We start from the raw sequence: 26734 nt of genomic DNA, 5'->3' as shown, positions 1-26734 counted from the left end.
AAGGGCAAAGGATTGCGTGCAGGTGCTGGAGCTGCCATGGTACGCGGAGGTGGTGTAGCTCCATCCTGCTGGGGCCTGTGGGTGTTTGGTGCCCTGTCACTGGTGGCGCTGTGCTTGTCAGACCAGGCCATTCGCTGCCCAGTGTGCTCAGAGGAGAGGCTGGCAAGCTGCCGTCTGCCAGAGGGCTGTGAGGAGACGGTGCGGGAACCTGGCTGTGGCTGCTGCCCCACCTGTGCCCTGCCTAAAGGGGCACACTGCGGTGTCTACTCGCCCCGATGTGGTACAGGCCTCCGCTGCTACCCGCCGCGTGGTGTGGAGAGGCCATTGCATTCACTGATGCATGGCCAGGGGGTGTGCACCGATGAAAGAGAGGTGGAGGAGAACTCAGGTGAGAGAAAATGGGTCAGAGTCTGTGTGAAAACTGATGATGAATACACTTTCCATTGAGCATGTCGTCTTTTTTTTGTCACTGTCAGTTACAAAAATGTTCAAATCAACAGCACAGTCACACCACATCTGATAAATTACACTACATTTCATATGTCTGCCAATGTCTATGTCAAGATGCTCTTATTGTTTGAAGCATGTTCCGTAGCAACTCTCAGCAACATCTGATCACTCTGTCCAAAATTGGACTGCTATCTCTCCGTCCCTCTTGCTGTGTGGACTCCCAGCTGGGCAGACCAGAATATTTTTAGTCTCCACTGCCTGGGCTTTACCTGAGCAGAGCCAGAGTTAGGGGGATGTGATATTGTGCTGGTTGTGTGCCCTAATCTCATCTAAGCACCGAACCAGTGTGCACACACACAAGCTCCACATGCATGGCCTGATAGGAGAATGCGTACGGTCCCTCTGTTGTCTTGTGGCCGGTTGTTGTGAAAGGGGCACTGCTTTAAGACGCAGAGCAGTTTTCAGAGAGGAGAGCGGAGAGGAGGTGTAGTGGTAGCTGGGGGTGGGCGTATGTGCATGTAAGTGTGTGTCAGGAGCTCATACCATAGGTGTGTACTGCCTTTATTGTATGTTTCTGTTGCATGTGTCTGCACTCTGTATGACCATGTGGCGTGCAAGTTAGGCCACATGTGTTTTGGTGAAGGATTCATGCATTTGGTTAATGCAGTTAATACAAAATTTTGCTTTCCCAGCATTCAGGTGGTTGTGTAATTACCTCATCTTGTCCGTTGTTAAACTGAGATCAGAGCAGGTAGTCCCGTAGTGCAGGCAGTAAAATGCATTGTGGTGGTGGCAATGTGCGTGTCTGTGTGCACCCTGGTGAATATGTGTGTGTTTTTGTAATGGGAGGAGGTAATAAAAGCTGCTGTATGAAATGACTGTAATGGAGTGTGGCCAGTCTGGGGCTATTAGAGCTTTCTGCAATCAGTAATTCACTTGATGCTCTTTCATGGATGCCCTGATTTCTCCTCCTCCTCCTCCTGCTGCAGATGTCTAACTCTTCTGCTGTCAATGTCTCTATCACTCTTCTGGCGCAGCTTCTTACTCTCCACTTTGAAGTTGCATTCCTCTTGAAATGAAGAAAGTCTGTTCCCACTTTGACACAGTGGGATATCTTGTATTGGATGTCTTATCTGCATATGCAGTTCCAGTTCACCTCTTTGACGTTGACTTCTTTCTACTGATGAAACAGTCTCTACTGTTTGTCTTTCTTTGCTTTCTACACAGGGAGTGGTGTTGTTTTAATGCATTTATACTGGATTACACAATTGTTATAATGTGTAGCAGACAAGTTCTTTCATTTGTTCCATGTTGTCTACTAACTGGGCAGCTTCCACCGAGTCCAGGCTCCCAGACAGTTACTGGTAATGGCAGTAGATTAAATGCTAGTGCCAGAACACCAAAGATTTGGATCAAATTAGTCAATACAAAACTTGCAGGACGCTCATCATCTTCACTGCAGCATCTGTTCCCTCTGGCCCTGAGTGCAGCCCCCCTCCCAACTGTAACAAGCTTTCGAGCGCATCGCCCACCGCGTCCAGCTCCTTCATGAGCATGAGCTCATCGGCTCCGTTGCTGCCAGAGCTGAAATGAGAGCCTTCTGCTCCCTGTGCAGGGTCAGCATAGGTTAGGCCGGCACATAGCGTGACTAAATGGAATCTGAAAGAAGAGGAAAGTTGTTTAGAACATGATAAAAACTGAGGGCTGTCTCAGCTCAGCCCAGCTCTGTCCATCCACACCATTTTATCTTGGAGAATATTCCCCTTGAACATTCTTTCTGTTCTTTGATGCCGTGTTGTCCAATCAACTTTCCTGGAATTGGGTTATACTGCGCCATGGGGAATCTCAAGTCCTTTCTCTGGGGCGGCGCAGCAATAGATGGAACATTTTTCAAAGTTCATAAGTTTTGTTTTTGGTGTTCTGTAATCTGAGCACCGAGTTCTGTTTGCCTCCTCACTCCTTCTCACCCTCGAAATCTGTCATAACAAAAAAGGGAAGCTCTGCTCAATAAACCTCACTGTAAATCAATTCTTCTGGGCAGCAGCTCAGATCTGCTGTATAAGAATGTTCAATGTAAACCATGGCAGCAGAGAGGTGATCAGAAAGGCACGAGGGAGAGGCGAAGAGCAACTCCAGTCACAAGCAGATTTCCTTTGTGGTGCATTCACTGTACTTATGCATTATTAAACAAGGCGGTGCATCTCCTGAATACATGCCTTACACTGCCCCACTCCTAGCAACAGTGAACATGCTAGATAAAAATAGAAGAGGGTTTTGAAAAACCAAGAGAATTTACAATGAAACCCTGGGATAAAGGCTAATTTTGACTTCCCATTGACACTAGTGTCACAACGATTTGTGCTAACTCCGCACTGTCAATTCGTTTTTAGGCTAGTTAACAACTATGACGAAAAGGATATGCAACATATCAGACTGGCAAGAATTATGAGCTATCACTCAGTTTTGTTTGGTAAAAAACAGTGTACTTCTCTCAAAAATGTGTTAAGGCTATTCTTAAACTGAATTTCCATAGCAACAACAAGCACTATTCAGCATTGATATCAAGGTTTAAGATAGCTGTAGTGCTTCTTAATATCCCATTCTTAGAACCATCCTAATACTTAGAATAAATCATCACGCATGTGTTGGCATCAGTTTTGACATTCCTGCCGAGTCTGTCCTGGTGTCGTATTCAAATGCTTCCCACTGACATGGAAACCAAATATTATTTACAAACTGATACAGATGTCAGATATGAAAAGTCTTACACCTGCAGGGACCAAAGTAGTTACATGAATGAAGCTGTCAGTGGAGTCAGACTCTTTCCCGCTACGCTCAATTTACTGTGACACACACATATCTTTCTAAAAGCAGCATGCTAGATCTTCCTTTCTTCTATGAGCAATGAGTGTTTTGCAAGTTGTGAACTGGTTAAAGATGATGATTTTCTTCAGATGCCCCCAGTGTGTATTTGCTTTCTTTTAGGTGTACAGCCCATTTGTACAGCTGGGGCTCTTAGGCAGGAGTAAATGTGATTAGCTAATTGTTGTCCTCTCTGACATATGGACCCCTTTCAATGTTGGAGCTGAGACACACAGAAACAATCCAACATTGTCCTTACCATGAAAACAATCTGAAGAGGGCAGTGAATGCTCTAGGCTTGGGATTTCACACATTAGCCTGTTATTTCAGTTATAAAATCTGTGCAGATATGTCCTTCTCAATGCCTTGATAGCAAATGGTCTCTAAGAAGTGATCATTAATAATAATGTTTGCCTTTCCTTAGAATTAAATACGTTAATAACTAATATTCCAGGTACTAAGTTTCTTCACTCACTATTAGAAATGTTGTAGAATGGGTTTCTTCTCATTGTACTTCACTCAAAATTAAGTTACAGATGTAACTGAAAATAGTTTGACCTATTTTACTGCAGCTGCAGGTTTCCCTCTATTCATGGACATATTCAACAGTGCATCAACAAGTGATGAGCAGCTAGAATTACTCATTATGATAGAGTTTACTCATAGGTCTGTAAGCAAATAAATCTACAAGGCAAGCAATAACAGAGTCTGCCATATGGATGTCTCTGAGGTTAAAGATGACTCATAATGCCTCAGTTTATATTGTTGGCTAAGTGACATAAATTTGAATGTCTTTGAACATGTTTTTATGCAGATACAAAATGGGAGTGCTTCTTGAAAAAACTATGAATCTCAGAGACATCAAACATGGGAAAACCCTCACACAGCACATAAGTTTACAAAACATGTTTTATTTTTTATTTTGATATTTTGAGCCAAAAGATTTTTGTTAAACGATAAAGGATAATATTTATCCCAAATGATCCATCTGGAAGAGATTTTGCTCTATCCTTTAGTAATATTTTTGTCTCTGAGCCATACCTGTGTGTGTGTGTGTGTGTGTGTGTGTGTGTGTGTGTGTGTAGGTTAAAATATTATACAAAGCCAAGAGAAAAGAGCCAAATTAAAAAACTACGAGAAACCTACCATGGTGAAGTGTGATGTTGATTTCAAACCTGGCTTCAGTTTATATGAACCTTGTTTTATATTGGCATTATTGCAGCACCACATGCTTTTAAATGGAATCTTAGTTTATACTCAAAAGGTAAATCAATACTAAAGATAAACTGCTGTTGCTCTGCTCTCACAAATGCACAAACATGTTGTACTTCTGGATGTCTGTTCTGATATCAGCTTAATGGGAAGTGGACAGAGGCCTTTGGCAGTGCGACAGCAGGTTTCTTGTTTTTATTGTTGTTTCAACTTTCTATCATTTATTTGCAAATCACACTATTCCAAAATTTTCACTGGCATTTTTACAGCACATGTTGAAATGGTGGAAGTGTTGTTAGAACTGAACTCAACTCTGATGACTGACTGGTTCAGAGAAATCTTCTGCCTGGAAACCAGTGGTCTGACATTCTGGCAGCATCCAGTGTTGACAGTTTTTTGGTAGAACGCCTAGCTGTCTCTTATCAAAATGTTACCAAAACATTTTGTCAATGTAATGTATTAATTTTTCAAGAATTGAGTCACTGTCAATATAATGTTAAAAGCCACAACATTGCAGTCCACTGTAGACAAGTTATATGGACTAAAGGTTTGTTAAAATCAGGCTAATATCAATGTTTTTAAAACAAAAATATATGAAAGAATAGCGCAAAAATAACCCAGAGTTGGTTACCATTGCAATAAGAGTCAGCATAGATTAAATGCAAAAGTCAAAGGGCACAGGGTGTATAAAATCAGTAAAATTGAATTTAAAATTGCAGCCATGCTGATTGCACTGTTGTGCATTGTGTCTGAATTTTTCAAGGTCACTACCATTATTAGTATACATTAAGGAAAATCTAAAAACAATATATTTTTTAAATGATTTTTTACATAAAACATATGATATAAACAAAGATTTATGGGTAATTTAACACCAGGCTGAAAGGCAATGTTGTACAGTCCTGTCCAGTTAAAAGTATGAAGCCTGCTTCAGAAATGTATTAAACCTATAGCTATACATCTGTGCGTGCCCTGGGGTACACTTCTACATAACTGTTGCAAAATGAATAGGTAAACCACTGGAGGTCAGCAGAAATCTGATTTTAGCTAATTTTATGCTGTGCTTTTATTGATATTATTTTCATTTGCTTTTCAAAAGAATTGTGAACAAAAAATATGCTGAGTGAGCTCTTTTAAAGTTATTGTATGTTGTTACCTAGGGCAGCATGGTAGCTGAGAGGTTACAGCAAGAAGGTCCCGGGTTCGCAAGCCTTTCTGTGTGGAGTTTGCATGTTCTCCCTGTGCTTGCATGGGTTTACTACGGGTTGATTGGTGACTCTAAATTGCCCATAGGCGTGAGTGTGAGTGTGTGTGGTTGTTTGTCTCAGTGTGTCTATATGCGGACCTGTGATGGACTGGTGACCTGTCCAGGGTGTACCCCTGCCTTCCACCCAAAAGAGAGCTGGGATAGGCTCCAGCAGATCCCTGTGACTCTGGTTAAGGAATAAGCAGGTATAGATAATGGATGAATGGATGGATGTCGTTACCTATTAGCCATAACTTTGCGGTTATCATCACCTTTTAAGTTATGTTTAGTAGCAGGTTCTCTTGGTGTTTTCAAACCCGATTTTAAAGGGGTAATGATCTTTCAAATCTGAGTCTTTCAAATTTGAATTAAATAGGATACAAATGCAGTCATTATTTTTAATTTTTTTCTTTATTTTTTCTCAGGCTTTAGTTCAACTATTTGAGGTGGTGACTCTTTGGGCTTAGATCCAAGATCAAAACTAGCAAAAGTATGAAACGTAGGAAAGTACTCTGCCAATCTCACTGTGCATAACTAAATATTTATATGATGAGGATATTTGTATTTGGGTTGTCCAAGCCACTAAAAGTGGAGTCTGAAATCCGATGACCCCTTCAGTTCCTTATTTTACTGTTTTATGAACTGCACAGATAAAGTAAATATATAGTATAAACACAAGACGCATCACAGGATTGTCACAATGTCAATAAATGATGTAACCACAGTGAACTTGTATAAATTGTTGTACCCCGTCACACAAAATGTGTTCAACAATAAAAAGAGGGCCTGTCAAATAGAGTGCTGCCCTCAACCCACAAAGAATAACACTCACTCGTCTAGTGGTTAGTGTGACGTGTTTGTTTGATTGGCACCTGACAAATATTTAAGTAAGAACTAGATTGAGCAAGCGGTGCAGTTTAATGTATAACAGGTTTGGAATTTGTAAGTCAAATGCTAAAACAATGGCACCAACATATTATCTTCATTCTTCATTCAAATCATTTTTAGGAATGATATAGGTTTTGCATTATTATAGCACACCTAAAGACTAAAGATGAAAGATGAAGCCAGTGACTCATTCTGAACATGATTATATGTTTATTGAAGACCTTTCTTTATCTTGGCAGTGCACCTGTGATAGGCAATGCACTGGAATACATCAGCTCCAGGGCTCATAATGCACTGGGAGACTTCTATTTTAAAAGCCAAGAGCTGCTGATTCAAATCAAGTGAAACCACAGAGAAGTGGTGACTTCCTCCATGGAAAACAGCAGTGGTAGCAAACAGGACATGCCACCCCTGACCCACTTCTAAATCACTTTGGCTTGCCCCGCGAAACACTGTGGAATCGGAATTGTGTGAACTAGCAAAAGAGGCAAAAGAACAACTTGGAACAAAGGAAACAGCTGAAACCCCTCTGGTTCTTTTGGAAGAACTGATGAGCAAGGCTTAATGGCAAAAAGACTAAAAATACAAACAGCCAAGAGACACTTCCCCACAGACAACCCAAGCCAAGCAAGTTTACAGAAACCCAGTCACCTTCCCTTGTCTCAAAGTTGTAAAATATTCTAGTCATCACTAGGATCATTATCCTGGATACAGCAGGGGCAGGACTGCCAACACTGCAAAGAAAATATAGCACTGGTCTGAATGTGTGTAAGTATGCCTTCATGCATTGTGGATCTCAGAAAAGGCTGCACATTACACAGGACTGAACAGGCTACTGACCTACCTTCATTGTCTCTTTGCCAATTAACTGGATGCCTGCATGTGACCTTAAGGTCACATCTGGTTCAGTGATCATAGTGAGAACAGCTTCAAAATGGTAAAACCACAGTTTAAAGTTCTCTTTCCAAGACCAATCTGTAAAACGCTGTGGGTTATGAAAGCACAAAAACTCTGCCAAGTCTGACAAGCCACAGGTGAAAGGCAACATGCAACTGCAGAAAAAAGGGACATACAAAAGCATTATTGCTCATTTTGTCCATCTTATGCCCCCCATCCACCAACCAGCACACACAAACATCCAATTGTGCCCTCTTGTGATAGTGCAAAACCCTCTAAAATCTACATCTGGCAGAGACTGAGGTTGTTTGTGGAGAATAGAAAGGGAGGGGGCATTTCCTGAGGAAGCAGCTGGCTGCCTGCAGGGGCACAGAGCTGCAGGATTATAGTGATGTAAAGGTGAATGTTGCACAGACCACAATGTACAGAGTACGGCAGAACAGGGGTAGTATCCTTTTAAAAACCTCAAAGCTCATGTGGTGCAGTAGTTGAAGAGTACCAGGGCAGGAGCTGACATACAGATTACCTATCAGGGTGGGAACACATGCTCTGTGCCCTTGATGTTAAACTGGCCTAATTTTTAGCCTACATTTCACCATGTTCAGCTGCATGGGATGTTATACAGAAGGAGCAGAGTAGTAACAGAATAGTTCCTCCTCTATATGTGACACTTAACCAAATAGGTAGATGCCATAACTTATCATGCTAAATTCAATAAAATGTGATATTTTAATGCAACATGGAAAATCGTGCAGAAACGTTTGTTTTTGAGTAACTATCACTACTGACAGTGTATTGTTCACTCTGTTGTTTAACTTGAGGACCTAAAGCATTGCTTCTTGTCCTTTAGCAATAGACAGGCAGGATGAGATCATCCCTGAGCATCCAAACAACAGCAATATTCGGTGTAGTCCACAAGACAAGCGATGCATACAGAAGACCCTAGCCCGTCACTCTCCAAAGTCCACAAATCAGAGAAGCAACACCGCCAGGGAGGAGTCCAAGGCGGCACTGGTGAGAGAAAGAATTTTCACACATCTTATCACTTACACAAAACAACAAATTCAAGCAATCCCCTCTGCAGCACATGACTCAGCTTCAGCAGGTGTTTTACATTAAGGTTTTATAGTTCCAAAGCCACAGGCATAACAGTCAGGTTATAAATTGTACAAATTAGTTATTTACAGGCCATAAGATTTAATTGAGGTCTGGTGAAATAAAGTACAGGTGCACACTGGCATCAACATACATTCTGCTGTTGTAATATTGGCAAAAGCAGGATCATAATATCCTAATTAATCAGTAACAGGCTGGTTTCTCACAACATTTTAGTGCATTCATGTAACACAAGAATGTGTTACATGAATGCACAGCAATGCCACAGTCTCCCACATACAGAATTTATTAGGGCTGCCCATCCATGTACGTTGGTTTTCGATATTTATGTTCTAATTTTTCAATGATACATTCACAAGTAGTGGTTGGTTTGTAAAGTCAATGCTGCCAACTCTCAGTACTTTTGTACAGTTATATGCACAAACTATATTAGGGTGTGACAGATTCAGACCTATGTGATGCTGAATTTAGGCATCACCTTACAATAGCACTTTGACTTATATTTTAGCAGATAAAGGTTTTCTCCAGCACAGTGACTATAATGTCCTCAGGTTCTAAACAACAAATAAACAGTTTGCCTGGTATGTATTTTTATTTAGTGTATATATTAATTTAGAAATTTATTTTTTTAATGTAAAGTGTTACAGTTGAGTGCATCAGTTTTCTCATGACTTTCTTCTGCATTGTGAAAATGATTACAAATTTTTCTGCTGATGTGTATAAAAATCAAATCAAAGGCAATTTCTCCTACAGGCTCCATGTCGTGCTGAACTACAAAGGGCACTGGACAGATTGGCATCAAATACCCGCACACATGACGATCTCTTCACAATCCCCATACCCAACTGTGACAAGAATGGAGATTTCCATGCTAAACAGGTTTGTGACTTCGAACCCACAATCTTTATGATCATTACTAAACTATTGAGCAGACCACTATTTGGCCATGTGCACTGGTAAACTGTGAATCTCGATTACTAAGCGAATACACATAAAAATGCTTATCTTCATACTTGAAACTGTTCTTTTCGAACTACTTCAGCAATCTGGCCCAAACACACAAAACATGCCTCTGGTTGATGAAATACTGTCATACTAGTTCAAGATAAAACAAAAAAATGTCTCCAAGCAGACTGTTGAGCTAATGCCAAGACCTTATTTTTCTAAGCTTATTTGAAAAGTGATTTACTTTTAGAAATCAAGAGCTGAACTGTGTGTATAAAGTGGTTTCTCCTAAACTGTTTGACAATAATCACCCCACTGCTCTGATGGATGCAATTAGCGTTTGGATGCAGTTACTCTGTTCATTATTCTGCCTTTGTGAGATTGTGCAACTATGCAGATAAGAGCGAGAGAATCAGAGAACATAAAACACAGATAAGACCGCTCTAAGCTGTATATGCATTCAAAGCAGCAGACGCAGAGTCAGTGATAAAAGAAAAGCTCTGCTATGGCACCAGTCATCAAGTCTGAGTTATGGTGATTGTGTAACATGGTTAAAGTATCTCTGCCTGTCTAGATTCACTGGCATCTGTTTACTGTTTAACCAAAACGGCACTGTGATTAAAACAATTGAGAAGTAAAGCACCAGTCATTGGGGACAACTGGGAATCATTTCATGGCAGGGTGGCTCTAAGATTGTTAACTGGTCTTAGAGGTTTTTTGAAACTGTAAATCAAAAAGTACAAAACATTGCAATAAATTCTGTATTGCAGGAAATGTTAAAAACTCATACAAAAAATCTTATTTGACTCAACTAATTCAATGACTTGTAATACTTCTCACTGTTAAAGAAACTTTAAGTGCCAACCTTACCTTAGAGTCTTATTCCATTTTGGGCTAGGTAAAATGTGAGCTTAATGTGGTCTGGTGCTAAAATATTATTTCATATCACAAACTCCAACTATTTTCATCATTTATTGGGGCAACCATCTTGTGACTACTTTTGCAACCAGATTTTGTGCTGTAGTGACCAGAAGTGAAGCCGTGGCATCAGGGCACGAACTAAACCAGCAATCATTCAAAATCAGTGTTCGTAGTACCACATTACAAAAGTAATGCTACTATAGTAATCTATTACTTATTTGCTGTAACACTGTAACATAATGCATTACTAATAAAATTTTTAACAATGTTAAAACAGTTACAATCTTAGTAATGCATGTTACAATACATTTTAACTTAAAATTTAGGTGTGTGTTTTTTTAAAGAATTTACTGACACTGCTAGAACATTCTGACACCAGAGAAAAAATTCCACAGGTAAAACATCATGTCTATTTCCAGGCTAGAATTTGATGGTTGAGATGACAGCATAGAGGGATACTGCCATTATTTTCAGTTTGTCAGAGAAAACGACAAGAACGTAATAATCACATACAATCTGTGTGCAGAAGGAACTCCCTACATCAAGAAATAGCACAACTTCCACTGGATGTATAATGGATGAATAAACTACATGGTAGCATTTTAGAATGCCTAGTCATACTTCTGTGGTTATTTTAATGAAAGTAACTCCAAAGGACACAAAGGCAGTGTAACGCATTACAATTTAGAGACAGTAATATTGTAATGTTACAATTACTTTCAAATGACAGTAACTAGTAATGTAAAGTGTATTACATTTTGGACATAACTTGCCCCACATTGTTTGACATACACTTATTTTTATATCATCAGATAACTTCTTAAAAATTCAATTCAATTCAATTGAGATAGCGCCAAATCACACAAAAAAAATCGCCAAGGCACTTTACACTGTAAGGTCACAAAGTTACAGTTCTTAAGAGAAAACCTAACAAATTCCTCTTGAGCAAGCACTTGGAAATCACCTTTGAGAAATATTGATTTTGATTTATACTTTTACATCTGCTAATTCTGTAAACACAAGACTAAAATACTTCACTTTAAAAAAACAGACATTAAAAAAGGTATTTACAAATTTACACAAACACAGAGAAACATTATCTTCATTTTGAGTGATGTTTCTGGCCACCTACTGAATATAAATCTAATATTCACTCTCTTTTAGTACTCTCCATCAACTCCTGGGGGAAATGGCTCTTTATTGTAGTTACTAAATGCTCTGCTAGGTTCGCCAGCTAGTCACTAACATACTGAGTGGCAATGAGTCTAACATTAGCTGCTGATAAGTTAGGGCAGAGGGGGTTTAGGGGTTTTTTTGATGAAAACATCTACCTGTGTATTGTGGCTGTGGTTGATGAGATGAGTGAATGTGAACGAAGCCTCTTATTACAGGGTTTAAAAAATGCTTTAGAGCTCTGCAAAGCTGATGGGAACTGCAGATTTTGGGTGATAATTCTTTGTGGGTTCATCAGTATAAATTACTCTTTTCACACTACTACAGTCCTTTGACTCATTGTTCATATAAAAACGGAGTAGAGCAACTTTATTATTTGTACCTGTGGATAAAGAAGCCTTTAAAAGTTTCAAATATTTTATTTATCTTTGCGCTGACAGTGTCATCCTGCACGTGATGGTCAGCGGGGCAAGTGCTGGTGTGTGGATCAGAAGACAGGCATGAGGCTGCCGGGACCGCTGGAGCTGCGAGGGGATCTGGACTGCCACCAGTTAATGAGTGGCATCCTGAGGGACTGAAGAATGAGGCATGGCAGTGTGTATAGGACCAGCTGAAATCTACTGGTGCTTTATAGTAGAACTACATGTGGAAAGGATTTTACCCTAAAGTCCTGTTTCACCTGAGGCCAATGGTACTTGAGCTTGCGCAACAAAAAGGAAACCCTTGAATGGAGTTCTTCTGCTATTTCTTTCTGTGTGTGAGAGTATTTGATCTCTGAGTCTTTTGAGCACTTGTTCATTGTTGTTTCTACTATATAAAGTGACTCTTCTTTAGACACACATGCTTCACAGTAACAGGTGGCAGAAAAAAACCCCTTTGTTACAGAGCAAATTGTGTTGGTTTCTTTAGTCTAACTTCAGTGTAGTATTCTTGAAGAGAGACAGGAAAAATTCATCAATCCCAGCAGGCAGAGATAAAACAAGAGCTGTAAGCTCTTGATTAATAATTCTTTCTGGAGTAATACATCAGTTGGAATTACCAGGACAATCCAGAAAGATTCTCATTTAAAAGATTATGTACTAGTTTAATGTACAATCTACATAATTCGCTGTGATGTGATATTTATTTTACTGTCCCATATGCCGTAACCCCCCAGTCTGATAAGCAGGTTAAAACAAACCATAAAATGTATTTGCAAACTCAAAGTCTATTTCAGTGTCAACACTAGCAATAAAAGATTATAGATGAAATGGAAAAAGAACCAGGGTAAGAAAGTAATGCAACAACCCAATGCCTTGAGGTACCAAATAATTTGTCGTAGCTTTGCAAAACATTGATACCAAAGTGAAAAGTGAAATTTATTTGAAAAACCGTATCTCTGAAAGCCCACAATAGATTTGTTTCATCGCCACAAGGTTAACTGCATCTCCCTGTCTTTGCTGGTGAGCATTCTCTAGCATTGTGGTCCAGGGCTGGCAGCTTAGCTCTACTAGATACTCTGTGCATTACTGATAGGATAATCTTATATCTGCAGCTGGTGCCAGCGTGACTCTCATGTTATGCTTCAACATATAGGATTTGTCTCCAAACAGACTGCTTGGCAGATCTTTAGTGGTGCTATATACTGACTGTGCCAAAAATACAAAACAAAAATATGCTTCTGCACTTTTGGGCATTATTTAGGATTGGAACAGAAGGCTGGGATTGCAAGAAAGGGCGCAATTAGTATCAGCAAGTGTGAGTTTCACCTAAATGCGTTTCCGGCACTAGCAATTGACGAAAGCTTTCCATGAGTCTTTTCATGTTATTGTCAAAACATCCCACATTAGCTTTGCACTATCACTGCAGCTGACAGGCTGAATGTTTCATTAGCCAGTGTTGGGTATTGCAGATATGATTTGTTTTAAATATAAAAACAGAGTTTAAAAACTTTTTTAACAGTTAAGCTCCTGGAATTCCTGCAACTTCTAGTTTATATGAAGCTTTGAATAGAGGGCTCTGGTGTAGTGATACAGTATATAGCATAATGATCACAGGAACACCAGAATTTCCTTTGTGAATCTGACAATGCTATTTATCATCAGAGCATCTGTAGGTTCTCATATTAATAATAAAAAGAGTGCATTACCACTGCAAGTGACATACCTGCTCATGAAATATTTTATATACCATAGACAAGGCTAGTCATATTCATTTAATAATTTTATTGTATTGATGGTGTGCATAATTAGTTCAGGGCAGAGAAACAGGTTTAAGCTAATGCTGGTGTTTGTCCTCACCAGATACCGACAGCCTGTTATATCTGTTTGATGAGACATTTTGGTTATTACTGACTCAAGAAAAGCTTAATCTTGTGTGGATGGATGCTCATTATTGGTGTTGGTCTAATGTTGTGCATGATTTTGCTGGAGAAGAGGGACAAAGAGCCTTAGTAAGTCCAGTAAAAGAGTCAAATCACACAGAACAGCATTTATGTCAACTTAACTAATCACTGGTGTGTAGATTACAGTGCTGTAATACCATATATGTTGAAAATAAAAAAAAAATGTACGTACAATTACAGCTACAGCCATTCAACAGATTTTTGGCTCTTATTGTTTTCTATGCCTCCACACTGATGTTACCTCACCATCTGTTAAGCTTTAAACATGACTCTTTAAGCACAATATTAAAGGCAGGTTTATTCAACTCTACAAGGAAATAACAAATGTGCCATGAAAACTATTTGTATTTTTATTAGTATTTTTATTTTGTTGAATGTTAAATTTGGTTTAGCGTTTCTAAAATTAAGTAAATTATGCATATAAATAGAATCTAAAAAAGAAAAAAATATAATTTTTGTGCTTTTCTTATTGGTTTATTGTATAAGGTAGTGGAATATTAGTAAAATATAACATTAGAAATTAAAAGTAGTTGCCCAGTGATCTAAAATCAACTAACACCTGTTATGGACCTGCTCATTCCTAAAAACCTGACAAAATGTAGTTACTTGTTAGGCTGAGGTTGTCCCTGATATATCTTCACTGTGTTCTGAAAGTACTTCAAGGTAAGAGGATGAATTTATGGACAGTTACAATCTTTCTATTATTTGTGCACATAATAATTGAAGGGTTTATTTTTTCTCTTCTATGATTTCACTACAAAGCTTAGAAGTTGAAAAGTTAAAATTAAAATACAGGGAATAACCATCCATTTTCTATAAATTCACAGCCTGTAATGTTTAATTGTAATAACAGTTCTCTGTGTTGGCATAGTCATTTTGTCATATGTACAATAATATCAATCAGAAGTCCACATTTCTGAGACCCACTTCCTTATAAAATTACATATTGTGAGGAATCTAATCCAGTGAAGCCAGTGATGACTTTAGAAAGTTTTTTGTAAACAGTGTGTTGTCGGCTGATGGCTAGTTTCAGAGACAATTAAAGCACTAAAGATGAAATGTATACAAAGTTATTTTACCAAAATATATACAGACAAAAGATAGTTTAGCTGGAGAACTATTTGTAAAGCTTAGAAATATCAAAAAATTTCCAGACTACAAAGTATGTGGAGACATCAATACTCTACACGCACACAAAAAAGTTCCAGCAAAATCAAAATCTTATCATTCATCAACTAATGAAGTGTTACTAAGCACATTTAAACACATTTCTCTGTTTAATGGTCTTAATCGTTGAAAGAGATGGCAAATGGTTTTGGCTTTGATTTTTTAAAGACCTAATTACATAAACTGTGTATTTAAGCTACAGTACATTGCTTGATCTTTAACTTTGCTGTACTGAACTGTACTTGCATTTTTTGAGAATAGACTGTTCCTGTTTGCCTTTGATATTATTTGTTAATCTGTAGAACAAATGAAGTCATATTTGCATGCATACAAATGGACTGGGTTTGGAAACAGCTAAGGTCTTGTGTATCTGTTCCAGAACAGGACCACTGTGCACAAATGTTGAACTGATCAAAGAACTAAAATATAGATGAAAAATCTGTTACATTATATAGGTTTAATTGATAAAAATGTAGACATTGCAATACAACAATTAAAACACTTCAGAAACTACAATGTTTGTACTGTAGTTATTTGAAGTGGCAGCAATATTAGTACTATTTTTAACTCATTACAGATATGTCGGGACCAGCTGATGATTTGTTGTGACTTCAGCATGCTGAGAAATATGTTTTGAAAAGATCGGTTTGGATTGACGTTCAATATGCTTGAAAAAATATAGCTTGTATCAAAGAGGCTTGCACAAAAACATAAACGTAAATGAAGAATTAACAGCCATACTAGTCGTTAGTTTTAATTAATTTACTATCAATAGTGCCCATATCAAATGCAACCTCTGTTAATGTGTAAGAGTTCAGTTCAGTTCTGAGATTAAAAGGCTAACCTTTTAGGCGTTCAAGTCTTATTTGTTCAACCTTAATTTTGATATTGTTAATAAATTTGGGATATAGTTATTTCTAATGCAAACTTATCTGTCAGCAAAACTTTTTGTTTAAAACATACTGGTGTTTGATAAGTTTATTTTTAAATTGTAAAATTTTCCATGACAAATCTTGGACACAACAAATCTCATAAATTAAAGAGCCATCTCTAACTGCTCAAATATTGATGTTTAATTCAATAATATTGGTCAAGCTCTATTAGTAGTAGCAGTAGTAATAACAGTAGTGTTATTAGAGGAAGCAGTGATATATGATGATTTCTTAATGATTACAGGCAATTTGTTAAGTAAGTGAAGTAAAACATTGTTCACCTTCCAAAGTAGTCAAAAGCACTGCCTGAACCTGTTTTGAAGAGGTTTACAAGATTAAGAACTGGGTCTGAAACTGCTTTACAGATTTTCCCCATTGATTTAAAATGGGCCCTGTTCTGCCTCTGTGCATCCACAGTCCCACAGTTGTTCCTGAGAAGCCCTGTGTCCATTTCTGTGTTAAGCCTATGCAGTAGCATACAGTGGGTCTGTGACCTTGTACCTCCAAATATGCTCCATCCCAGCTGGTTAGCCCTCCTGCCCAGGCCTTGTGTGGAATCTGCCTCCCGTCCTATCCATACAGCTGTCTGGTCATTGCCAGGCGAATGTAAAGAAGATCAAACACCAACTGGAGGTGAGATCACAACACTGGCATATTATACAAAGGTGCAGGTCAAGCATAAATAAAATAAGCTCTCAAGAGTGCAGTGTAAACAGAAAGAAATGGGCTCACAATAAACACAATAAATTAGCAAATCCAAAACAAGTAGGCTACTATTCAGGTTGAACAGACAGAGGTGTAGGCCAAATCCTGCAGGCTTTAGATTGTTATCTTTAGAGAGCAAACTATCACAACTATTGACCAAGGCGGCTCTCAAACAATGTGAACAAGAATGCCAAGTATTTCAGTTCTAACAAGAAGGAGCAGTGAACAGGGCAACCTTTTCTCAAAAGCTTAGTGGTCTGTGAAGAGTCTACAGTGGAACTTATGGTATGGTGACATAACAAATGATCTCAGCATTATATTCATATTATTGCCTGAAATTAAACCTTGGAAAGAATAGGTGGAAATTGCAGAGCATGTCTGCAATTAAAGGGCACATTATTGATAGAAAGTAATGTATTTGGAGTTGAGTTGAGTTGAGAACAGCATTTTCCTTCTATACAATAGAGGAGTGAACAAGACGCACAATTTCAAGATAATGCTCTGTAGGTAAAATATGACATTTTATTTAGCAGGTTCGCTGGTTTGCCTTTTCTCTGAATGGCTTTCCTTGAGGATAAAGATGTTCTGCTGTCGTATGAATAAGCGAGAGCTGCAGCAGTGACAGCTGAGGGCGATGAGCATCAGCATCGTGGCAAGGCACAGCTGTAATGAGGAGAGGGTGGGGGTGCAATTCTGGAAGATTCTGCAGGATTATTACGAGTGGACCCCATTTCATGCGTTTATTGTGGGGACTGCTCTCTGAGCTAGGTGCGCAGCCTTCCCTGTCAACGCCACAGTCACACTTTTGTGGGGACTAAATGCTTTAGGGTGAGTTTTCTTTATATATTCCTACTTGTCCCGATCACAATCTGTTGGCATTTGTCTATCTGTGGGTGTGTTGTATTGATTTGACGCTGCATGCTTAATACCTCAGCGATGGCATTATCTTTTCACTGAAGTAGCTAAGCTTTCGAACCAGCTAGCTAACGCTGCAGGTTATTTAACTTAACTGACGCCAGCTACGATGGTAAGCGTCGCTAGCCACACGCATCCAACAACTGTCATAACAGGATAATAAAGCTGGAGTTAATTTTAATTACATGTATCGTTGGCATCTGCAGCAGACTGGCTATTCCATTGTTAGCCAAGAAGAAACAGCGAATGACTGCAGCTACAGCTAGCTACAGCTAGCTACAGTACTACTAGTTAGATTAACGCTAGCTTGATAGCTAACGTTAAGTTAGCTAACTAACATTAACGTTACAGCGTTAGCGCCGGTGAACGGTGAGCCCTGGTTAGTCGTAACACCAGCTAACGGTGCTCTTTCACCTAGTGCCACATTAAGGAAGTCATAACTTCACTGGCATTCAACAAGTAAAGACATAAACGTTATGAATGACATTTGCTTACATGAAATGGCTTGCGTGAAGCGTTAGTTACCAGTCTCCGGTAGCTCAATGCTAACTCCGAGCTAACGTTGATGCTAGGCTGCGTTACCAAGCGACGTTGTCTGATAGTCATTATCGGCACGATTGTTTTGTGTTATGTATGAACCACACGGTTTGCTACATCAAACGATATAAAATGTGTTTATTACAGAGCCAATGACTGGAATGGACTGATACCAGCCTCTCGCTTCAAAGATGTCAAGTAAGGAACGGGGGGTGCTATGGCTAGTTGTAATATCAAGCCCTTTGGTCATGATGTCATGAAAATGCATATTAAAAAAAAAAAAAGACCTGCTGTTTCCATAAATACACGTGTAGCAATATAATCATAATCCTGCAATGTCATTAACAGAGATATTCAATTATATAGATTATATAGATCTTAGTGTATTATTGATGCTTTTATGTATACACAAATACTTTCTAGTAGACATCAGTGGCTAATAATGTAAGCTAAGTTGACACAGACAAAAAAATTAGAAATAATCATTTGGACCTTTTCTCTCACAACAGAAAGACCATCGTATGCCCCTCCCCCTCCCCCTGCCCCTACAACTGTAAGTATTGCTTACTAAGTGTAGCACCAAATATAATCTGGGCATCCCAAGTAAAGCTGATGTTGCTGTTTGGAGTACAGTTTATGCTTTATCAAAAACATATTTTTCAAAGATATCAGCTTTTTTTTGTTGTATCCATAAGCCCTTTTAGTCTAGACTGATGTGCTGATACACCACTGCTTCTGAAAAGATTATTTCCTTATAGCCCCAGCATGAATGCAAGTTTCTTTATTTTGCATTTTCCCAGCTTCTTTCATTGGTTTCTTTATTTTTTTTTGTCTTGGGTTTTATCCCCTCTCCTTCTTTTATGTCATTTCTCATTCGTGTTTCTGTCTCATTTGTTTCCATCAGCAAATGCCCAACACTACCGGTTTTGTGGGGTACAACCCATACAGCCATCTGGCCTACAACAACTACAGACTGGGAGGGAGCCAAAGCAGCAACAGTCGGGTAACGGTATGAATATTAATATAGAGAAAATAATGTGATCAAAAACTGCTAGGCAGACTTAACTGGAGAAATTAAAATCAGTGACAGTTCATGCCCAGTTAAGTTTTATACAACACTTCACAGATCGCTTAGCCAAAGGAAGATACTGCAGAAGCCTCTGTGAGCAGCAGTAGCTTTAGAGCTTTTCACAAGTGTGTTTTTTTCGGTTTTGTTCAGAGCAAATGAAATTAGATGCATCTCGTATTTTACTGTTGAAAGTGCAGATACTGCAAAATAGTCAGTATGAGAAGACTAACTCATTCCATTACTAAGACTGAATCTGAAAAAAAAAAAAAAACGTGTCATTCCAAACTCCCTCTGCTGCCTCCATCACAGTGCAGACTGGCTATGAGTCCATCTGTGTGTATTCAAATACCACCTGCCTTTCAAAGTCTGCATTTCTGACAGCCATGTTAAGTAACCCATGCCATCAGTGTTGCCATGGCATTACAGACTCGCTGCTCGGCATGGCTCTGGCTACTGAGCAGTAATTTAGTCGCTGCATGCAAGCTGTGGTTGGCTGACTCTGATAATAGCATTATGTCTCGCAGTGGGAAAATCTCGGCTTAAGTGAGATTTCTGTATTTTTTTTTTTTTCCACAGTCAGCTCGATTCCATTGTACATTCCTGACTCGTGTGTGGCCTCAAAGTGTCATTAGTCAAATCAGGTCAATTGAAGTGATAATAAAGTTCTTTGACACGTCTTATATTTGACTGCAAGTCTAATTTTTTCACAATATTTTGTGAAATTACATAATCATGCACCTGCACATACGTTCACAAGTTGTACTCTGTCGAGCTTAGTGAGTGTTTAAATGGTTGCCTGATCAGTCAGGAACCATGCCTTAAGGTGAATCTTTTCTTTCTTCATCAGAATTCATCCGGAATTAATATCCCAAAGCCACCCAAGCCTCCCGATAAGCCGTTGATGCCATATATGAGATACAGTCGTAAGGTAAGTACCTAGTGAGCAGCTGCTCCCTTTTGCATCACCATGTGCTCTGTTGGAAGACAGGGATGCTTTGCTTTTAAGATATTCTGTCAGCTCAGAGTAAGTAGGACATACATTTTGTTTCAGACACTTAATAGTTATTTATAAAGGTAGGTGTGGAGCCAAATTAAGCCAGGACTTAGATAGGACAGTTCACATCACAGTGGGATTTATCAACTTGGAGATGGAGCTTAAAGCACACGGCCTCCTCTGGTTTGTGACCTCTCTGCAAAGAGATAACCACTTATAGCCCCTCCAACCCAACCCAACCCCACACCCATGTCTGGTTCTCATCACCAGGTTTGGGATCAAGTAAAAGCCTCCAATCCTGATCTGAAGCTATGGGAAATTGGGAAGATAATCGGTGGCATGTGGAGGGACCTCACTGATGAGGAGAAACAGGATTATTTGAATGACTACGAAGCAGAGAAGGTTGGTTGTTTTACAAGGGGTGTTTATGGGGTATTTCTAATGGGTGATCAGTAGATGTGTCTCCAACAGTTGTGGGTCCCTCCAGTCATCATTCCTTCCTTTCTAACAGTCCTGAGTAAACCTCTTTCCTTATCTTGTCGTAGTTGATAGAAACGAGGGTCCACATGTTGTGTCTGCTTGCCTTCTCTGTTTCTTTGTCATTCCTGTCATTTTCTCCACCATAGATTGAGTATAATGAGAGTATGAAGGCCTATCACAACTCACCAGCCTACCTGGCCTACGTCAACGCAAAAAGCCGTGCTGAGGCAGCTCTGGAAGAGGAGAGCCGCCAGAGGCAGTCCAGGCTGGACAAGGGGGAGCCATACATGAGTATTCAGCCAGCAGAGGATCCTGATGGTAAGGCCACTCAGCTAAATGCTTTGTCTCTCAAGGTTTAGAACACTGTGACAGAACTGTAATTACTGTGGCACAACCATACAAAGCTGCCAGTCCACTCAGACACTGTGTTATCTTTCTTCCTTGTCCTACACTGCAAAAACCATTCGCATTCGTGGTAATGGTACCCTTTAAAAATACTGTTTCTGCTTTAAAGCTGTGAAATGGAACAAAATCTGTCTTTGTTTTGCACAGCTGTTTACTTTTGTAGGTATTCTTGGCAATGGTTTGGTCGTAATTGCAAAATTTACATTCTTTGCTCTGTTGTTTTAAGACTGACGCACATACACGTTAGGCACAAGCCAGAAGACGTTTGAGTTACACCCACCTCAAGGAAATGATGCTTGTCTGGGGTCAGGCTGGGTTGAAGTAGAAGATAATGATGTACAGGAAAACTCCAGATAAAACCATTTAGACCATGCTATTTAGAGACACCCCAAACCATTAAAATTTCAGAGCTGTATCCCAGTGGGTTATGTTCTTAACAGACTGCACATACGTCAGTCATTAAATAAGATTTAGCTGTCTGGGTGGCTGCATATGTGGAGATTTTGCTTTGTTAATGAATAGAGCCTTTAAGAAATTCTTCTCTAAGCTGCTCAAATATATTTGATTCTCCTGTGTTTAGCAGCATGAAAACACACCTAACATCCTTGATAGAGACATAAAGTCAAAAACAAATAATGGATATATCATGCACTGTTATAAAATATATTTATGAGAAGTCTGTGTGATAATTATTTTCAGCAGTAGTAAGCATAAAAACTGAGATAACAATATACATAACACAAAGAAGGTTTGTGTTGGGTATAATGTGATGAGACTGAATTCTGCTTAATTTGTGAGATATGTGAATCTTCCCACCCACTACCATCAGAATGTATTGAATGTATCTCCGTTGATTGTTTCCTGTTGTGGTGTAAGAGCACCTATGTGAACACCTTTGAAACTTTCAACATGGCAGATGGGATTCATTTCTGCTCTCTGGAAAGTTTCGAGAGTGCAAACATGCCGCATAGCAGTGGCAAGTTGAACCGATACACACTGAGAACTCTTGCTGCATCACAGAGATGTTTTGAAAAGTCTCACCACAATAAAACCAAAAAGCAGTGCTACACATGAGTACTGGCAAATGGAAAAATTAAAGGGGAACCACATGATGAATAAATATTCAGGTTGAAAGAATCCTGTCATTGTGAAAAAACTGTATTTGTGAATCCAGTTTTATATCAATCGGCTATATAAATAAAAAATGTAACAACTGTACTGGGAACAGTTTTAGAGATCCCACTATCAACTCATTCTCTAGTATTATGTGTGTTGTTCTGTAACAAAAATGTTAATTTTGTGTTTGTCAAAACACATTCTCTTGCCAAAAGTCATATTTTGCATGCAGTGCAATTCTATTGACAATGAAATGGGATTAGAAGTAAAAAATCCCATTTGAATCCATCTGCACCTTTCTCACTGAAGATTGTGGAAAAAGTAACTAGAGATGATTATTGTCTTAAGGCACTGTAGATTAACTGCATTGGGATTTTACCTTCCTGCACAATCATCCTGTATTTACACGGCAAAGGAGTATACATTTAAGACAAAGACAAACATTTGCTGATGAATGAAAATTGTAGACTACATCTTCAAAATTCTGTCCACATACAGTGAGTTATAATTAACTGCTTGTCCCATTCACCTCAACAATAACGATTCTGCTTTGCTTAAGACATAATGGTCTATAATTGACTCTAACTATGTGTAAGTATTGAGCAATATCCTCCCTATGTTTTTACTGTCTTGATAGACCATTACTTTCTATCATTTTATTTTGTATCGTTTGTGCTATAGTTTTTTCCTTTCAGCCTATTATAGTTGATGGTGACTGCACTGAACACAATTTCTTGCCTATTGACAAGTGTATAAAAATATATTTTCTAAGACAGTTGTCACAATTCAGATTTTTTTTATGTCTTTAGATTATGATGACGGGTTTTCCATAAAGCACTCAGCTGCAGCTCGTTTCCAACGCAACCACCGTCTGATCAGTGAGATTCTCAGCGAGAGTGTAGTTCCAGATGTGCGGTCAGTGGTTACAACGGCTCGCATGCAGGTCCTCAAACGCCAGGTCCAGTCTTTGATGGTACATCAGGTATGATCAAGTTGTGGTCTTTTAGTTTTTACATAATGGTGGCATAGAACATTGACTGCCTTGTTTATTTATAGGATAATAAAGTAATAACCCTGGTGCCTGTGTGTCTCATGTCACAGAGAAAGTTGGAGGCAGAGTTGCTTCAGATTGAAGACCGCCACCAGGACAAGAAAAGAAAATTCATCGAAGCCACAGAGTCGTTCACAAATGAACTCAAAAGGGTACAGCATCTTTGACATCAAGATTGGTCATCACTTATTCGCACGCAAGCTTCATTTTGCATGTTTAACTCTGCAGTGTGTTGCTCTAGTTATGTGCCACTCTGTGTCTGCCTTACAGCCACCAGCTGTTGCTAACTCTATCCACATGTTCTGGCAGTCATATAGCTGTCATCATGTACAATTTGTAGCCCCCATAATGGTGTTCTGAAATGAGATGCAGCACTGTGCAGCTAATGCACTGTTCACTGTTCTCAATAGGGGGCAGCATTTATCCTTTATTTATCTTAACAATATCCACTCACAGATTGTTTAGTAGGTGTGTTGAAGGAAGTAAGTTGTTACTTTGTGTCCAACCTGCTCATACATACTCATCAAGTGCTACATTTTTGTAAAGTGCATGTAATAGGCAGCACAGCATGCTCAAGAGTGCAGCTAACTGCTCTTAGTTTTCTATATTAAAATTCCCCATTACTGTACATTGTAGCTGTGCTGTATGAAGGTGGAAGTGGACATGGAGAAGATTTCTGCAGAGATTACTGCAGCAGAAGAGGCAGCCCGCAAACGAATGGCAGAACGTGAGAAGGATGCAGGAGACCGTGGAACTAGAGAGGCTACCTGTGTTTTAGCAGAAGAAGAAAAACACATTTGTGCAACACATGGCAATAAGTCCCAACAAAATTCTCTCGGTGAAAGTAGCAACAAAGACGGTGAAGACACAGAGTCCAGTACAGATACAACAGGTGATCCACATTTACTTTGCCTGTGGCTTTGGTACTATGTGGCTCTCTTCCATGACTTCACTGTTTTTACATTATGTCATTTTCTTACTTCCTTTGCTCAGGAAAGTCAAAGGCCCCAGAGGAGCTTGAGGCTCATCCAGGCAGTGATGAGGGGGCATCAGAGGACAAGGAAAGCGTCCCAGAGGGAGCCATGGAGGAGGGAACCAGTGACAGTAACACAGGCTCCGAGACCACCTCTGCTCAGACAGAAGATGCTTCAACTAATGAGCCATCAGAGGGGCCGAGCCGGGCAAGAATAGCGCACTAGTCCAACATCTGACTGGCTTTGACTTGTAAGGCTGTCATTATATCCGCTGGTCTCTGATAACATATATTGCACAGTGTCATCTCAGTTTGTCAAATCATTTGAAGAGTGTTCCAACGGGCTTAATGTACAAGAGGCCAGAGGCAAGGCTAATGTTTTGGTTGAGTTTCAAAATACCTAGGCTCACAGTCATGTGCTGGAATTGAAATTAAAAAAAAGTAAAGCAGTTGAAGTCAACAAAGCAGTGGTTCAGATCAATCAGTGGCTGCCACGTGTGCCACAAAAGCCAATGTGAAATCAGTTTATGTTCTCCACAGGCCTCATTACCATTCGGGGGAACCTCTAGGTGTCCTCTTCAGCACATAATGATACATATCTCTGGCACTGTCTGACAGATGCCAGATCATCACAAATGAAGACTGGCTTTATGAAAAATGCTGTCACATAAAACAAACATTGTTCAGTGTTATCTTTAACTTTGTCCTTTATATTGTAGTGTCATTGTTGCTTTTGCATGTTGCAATTTTTTTAAATAAGTTGGCATACTTGTGAAGTGTGCAGCTGGGTGATCATATCGTTGAAAGCTGAATATTTGTTTACTCTCCATATCAGTATTAGTGACAGTATTGTCTCAGGAGTTTGTAGTCATTAGTAGTAGTTATTTTTGTTATTTATTATCAGAATTTGATTATACTTGTGTATTGGTTGTCCTGGGCCCAGCCCAGTCTATCCATAAGTATATCACATTATCATTGGTGCTGTACAATGCTCAACTATGAGTGTTCTCAAGTTTGCTAGCTGTCAATCAAATCAAAAGCAGTATGCTTAGAACATCTCTGTGTTAATGGTCAATATTGCAATTTTCAGCAGAAAACTTAAATGTACCATAAATGTGTACACAGTGTAAGTTTGCTTAAACATGGATTTTCATGTTGTCGTAAAACAGCTTGAAGAGCGGTCATAAACATGCAGTCTTAAAATGAATTTCCTTTTGCCTATTTATACCAATAAACTTTTATACCCGCAACAAGTTCTTACTTAATTTGTTTTCCAGAAATGTTTGACACAGGGTCTTTTTGCATAAAAAATACAGATGTACATTATGATCATATTAAAACTTTACTATAAGCACTCATGGTGCATAAATGACCATAAACAAGCTTGCAGAATTTTTAGTGAAACTTACTGATGCATATGACATTTGTCCTTTGCACACTACAGGTAAGGGAAGTGGGTTAAGATGAGGGAATTGTTCTGATTTCCTGTTTTTAGAGCACAGCTAGTAATCCTCCCGAGAGTTCAGCTGTGCTTGTGACAAAGTTTATCATTACTACCTAAAGAAAAAACACAAGAGACTTGATTGAACTGAGATTTAAACATTAAGTAGGATGTTTTCTATGTTTAACTTCATGGTGTAATGGTCAGATTTGTCAGTGCTTTTTTAAAAATGTGAATGTTTCAACATGCCCTGCACTGCAGCTTGCCACACTTTGTACTCTGCGGTTAGCACTGCCTTAAGTGAAAGCTAGAAATTGCAACCACAGAGATACAGGTGTGCAGAAGCCTGTGCAGATCTTGTGAGTTAGTGGGCAAAAGTGCAGTTCTGTAGGGCCCCATCTTGTGTCCATTACAACTATATGTACAGCATATGTATCAATATAAAACAAATGGTGGTACAAGCAAATAATAATGAATATTTTAGATTATATTGTTATCACAATACTTTTAACTACTCCACACATCAATCAAATTATAATGGATGTTGCGTTGCTGAACACTATCAAGTCATTATTTACTAACTTAAGCTTTTAACAGTGTCATTCTTAAGGGAAACTTTTTCAAATCATGCTCTATATTTCAGCCCCTCCTCCTTCTCATGTAGTCCCTTTCATGGGAACGTGAGTTATGGGTCTTCACTGTCAATAACTGAAAATTGATTAAAACCACAAAACACCACAAATAACGAATGCTTGTATGAATTTCGCATGAGGTATGCAGGTATTTCCTTGACTTTTGAGTTGATTTTACTCAAAGGTTAATGCACAGTAGAGATTTCAGTCATGTTTGCATCCCC

General features: G+C 39.0%; 2 protein-coding genes and 1 long non-coding RNA gene across 7 annotated transcripts; 2 read left to right on the top strand and 1 right to left on the bottom strand.

Moving 5' to 3' along the window:
• LOC113127781 (insulin-like growth factor-binding protein 4) lies at positions 1 to 14278 on the top strand. Its single transcript, XM_026302577.2, has 4 exons — positions 1 to 388; positions 8406 to 8569; positions 9425 to 9550; positions 12151 to 14278. The coding sequence occupies exons 1-4, from the start codon at positions 37 to 39 to the stop codon at positions 12286 to 12288; spliced, it is 780 nt and encodes a 259-aa protein (XP_026158362.1). The 5' UTR covers positions 1 to 36; the 3' UTR covers positions 12289 to 14278.
• LOC113127782 (uncharacterized) lies at positions 382 to 18536 on the bottom strand. The gene is made up of 3 exons (XR_003295471.2): positions 18308 to 18536; positions 16694 to 16819; positions 382 to 2109 (listed from the first exon to the last, which is right to left on the bottom strand). It is a non-coding gene; the product is annotated as an uncharacterized LOC113127782 (long non-coding RNA).
• LOC113127779 (SWI/SNF-related matrix-associated actin-dependent regulator of chromatin subfamily E member 1) lies at positions 17421 to 25687 on the top strand. 5 transcript variants are annotated; one of them, XM_026302574.2, is made up of 11 exons: positions 17429 to 17725; positions 18497 to 18547; positions 18859 to 18902; positions 19254 to 19352; positions 20266 to 20346; positions 20683 to 20814; positions 21039 to 21210; positions 23223 to 23395; positions 23515 to 23616; positions 24101 to 24356; positions 24458 to 25687. In XM_026302574.2, exons 2-11 carry the CDS (start codon positions 18541 to 18543, stop codon positions 24661 to 24663), a joined length of 1272 nt encoding a protein of 423 aa, XP_026158359.1. In that variant the 5' UTR covers positions 17429 to 17725; positions 18497 to 18540; the 3' UTR covers positions 24664 to 25687. The 5 variants fall into 5 exon arrangements, with proteins under 5 accessions (XP_026158361.1, XP_026158360.1, XP_026158359.1 ...); XM_026302572.2 differs by having other exon boundaries at positions 19254 to 19358; XM_026302573.1 differs by lacking the exon at positions 17429 to 17725 and adding an exon at positions 17860 to 17924 and having other exon boundaries at positions 19254 to 19358.
• Positions 25688 to 26734: the final 1047 nt, after the last annotated feature.

The sequence above is a fragment of the Mastacembelus armatus genome, chromosome 1 (assembly GCF_900324485.2).
Source record: "Mastacembelus armatus chromosome 1, fMasArm1.2, whole genome shotgun sequence".
NCBI lineage: Eukaryota > Metazoa > Chordata > Actinopteri > Synbranchiformes > Mastacembelidae > Mastacembelus > Mastacembelus armatus.
Note: the sequence above shows the minus strand (reverse complement) of the source record. Positions and strands in the feature narration are given on the sequence as shown.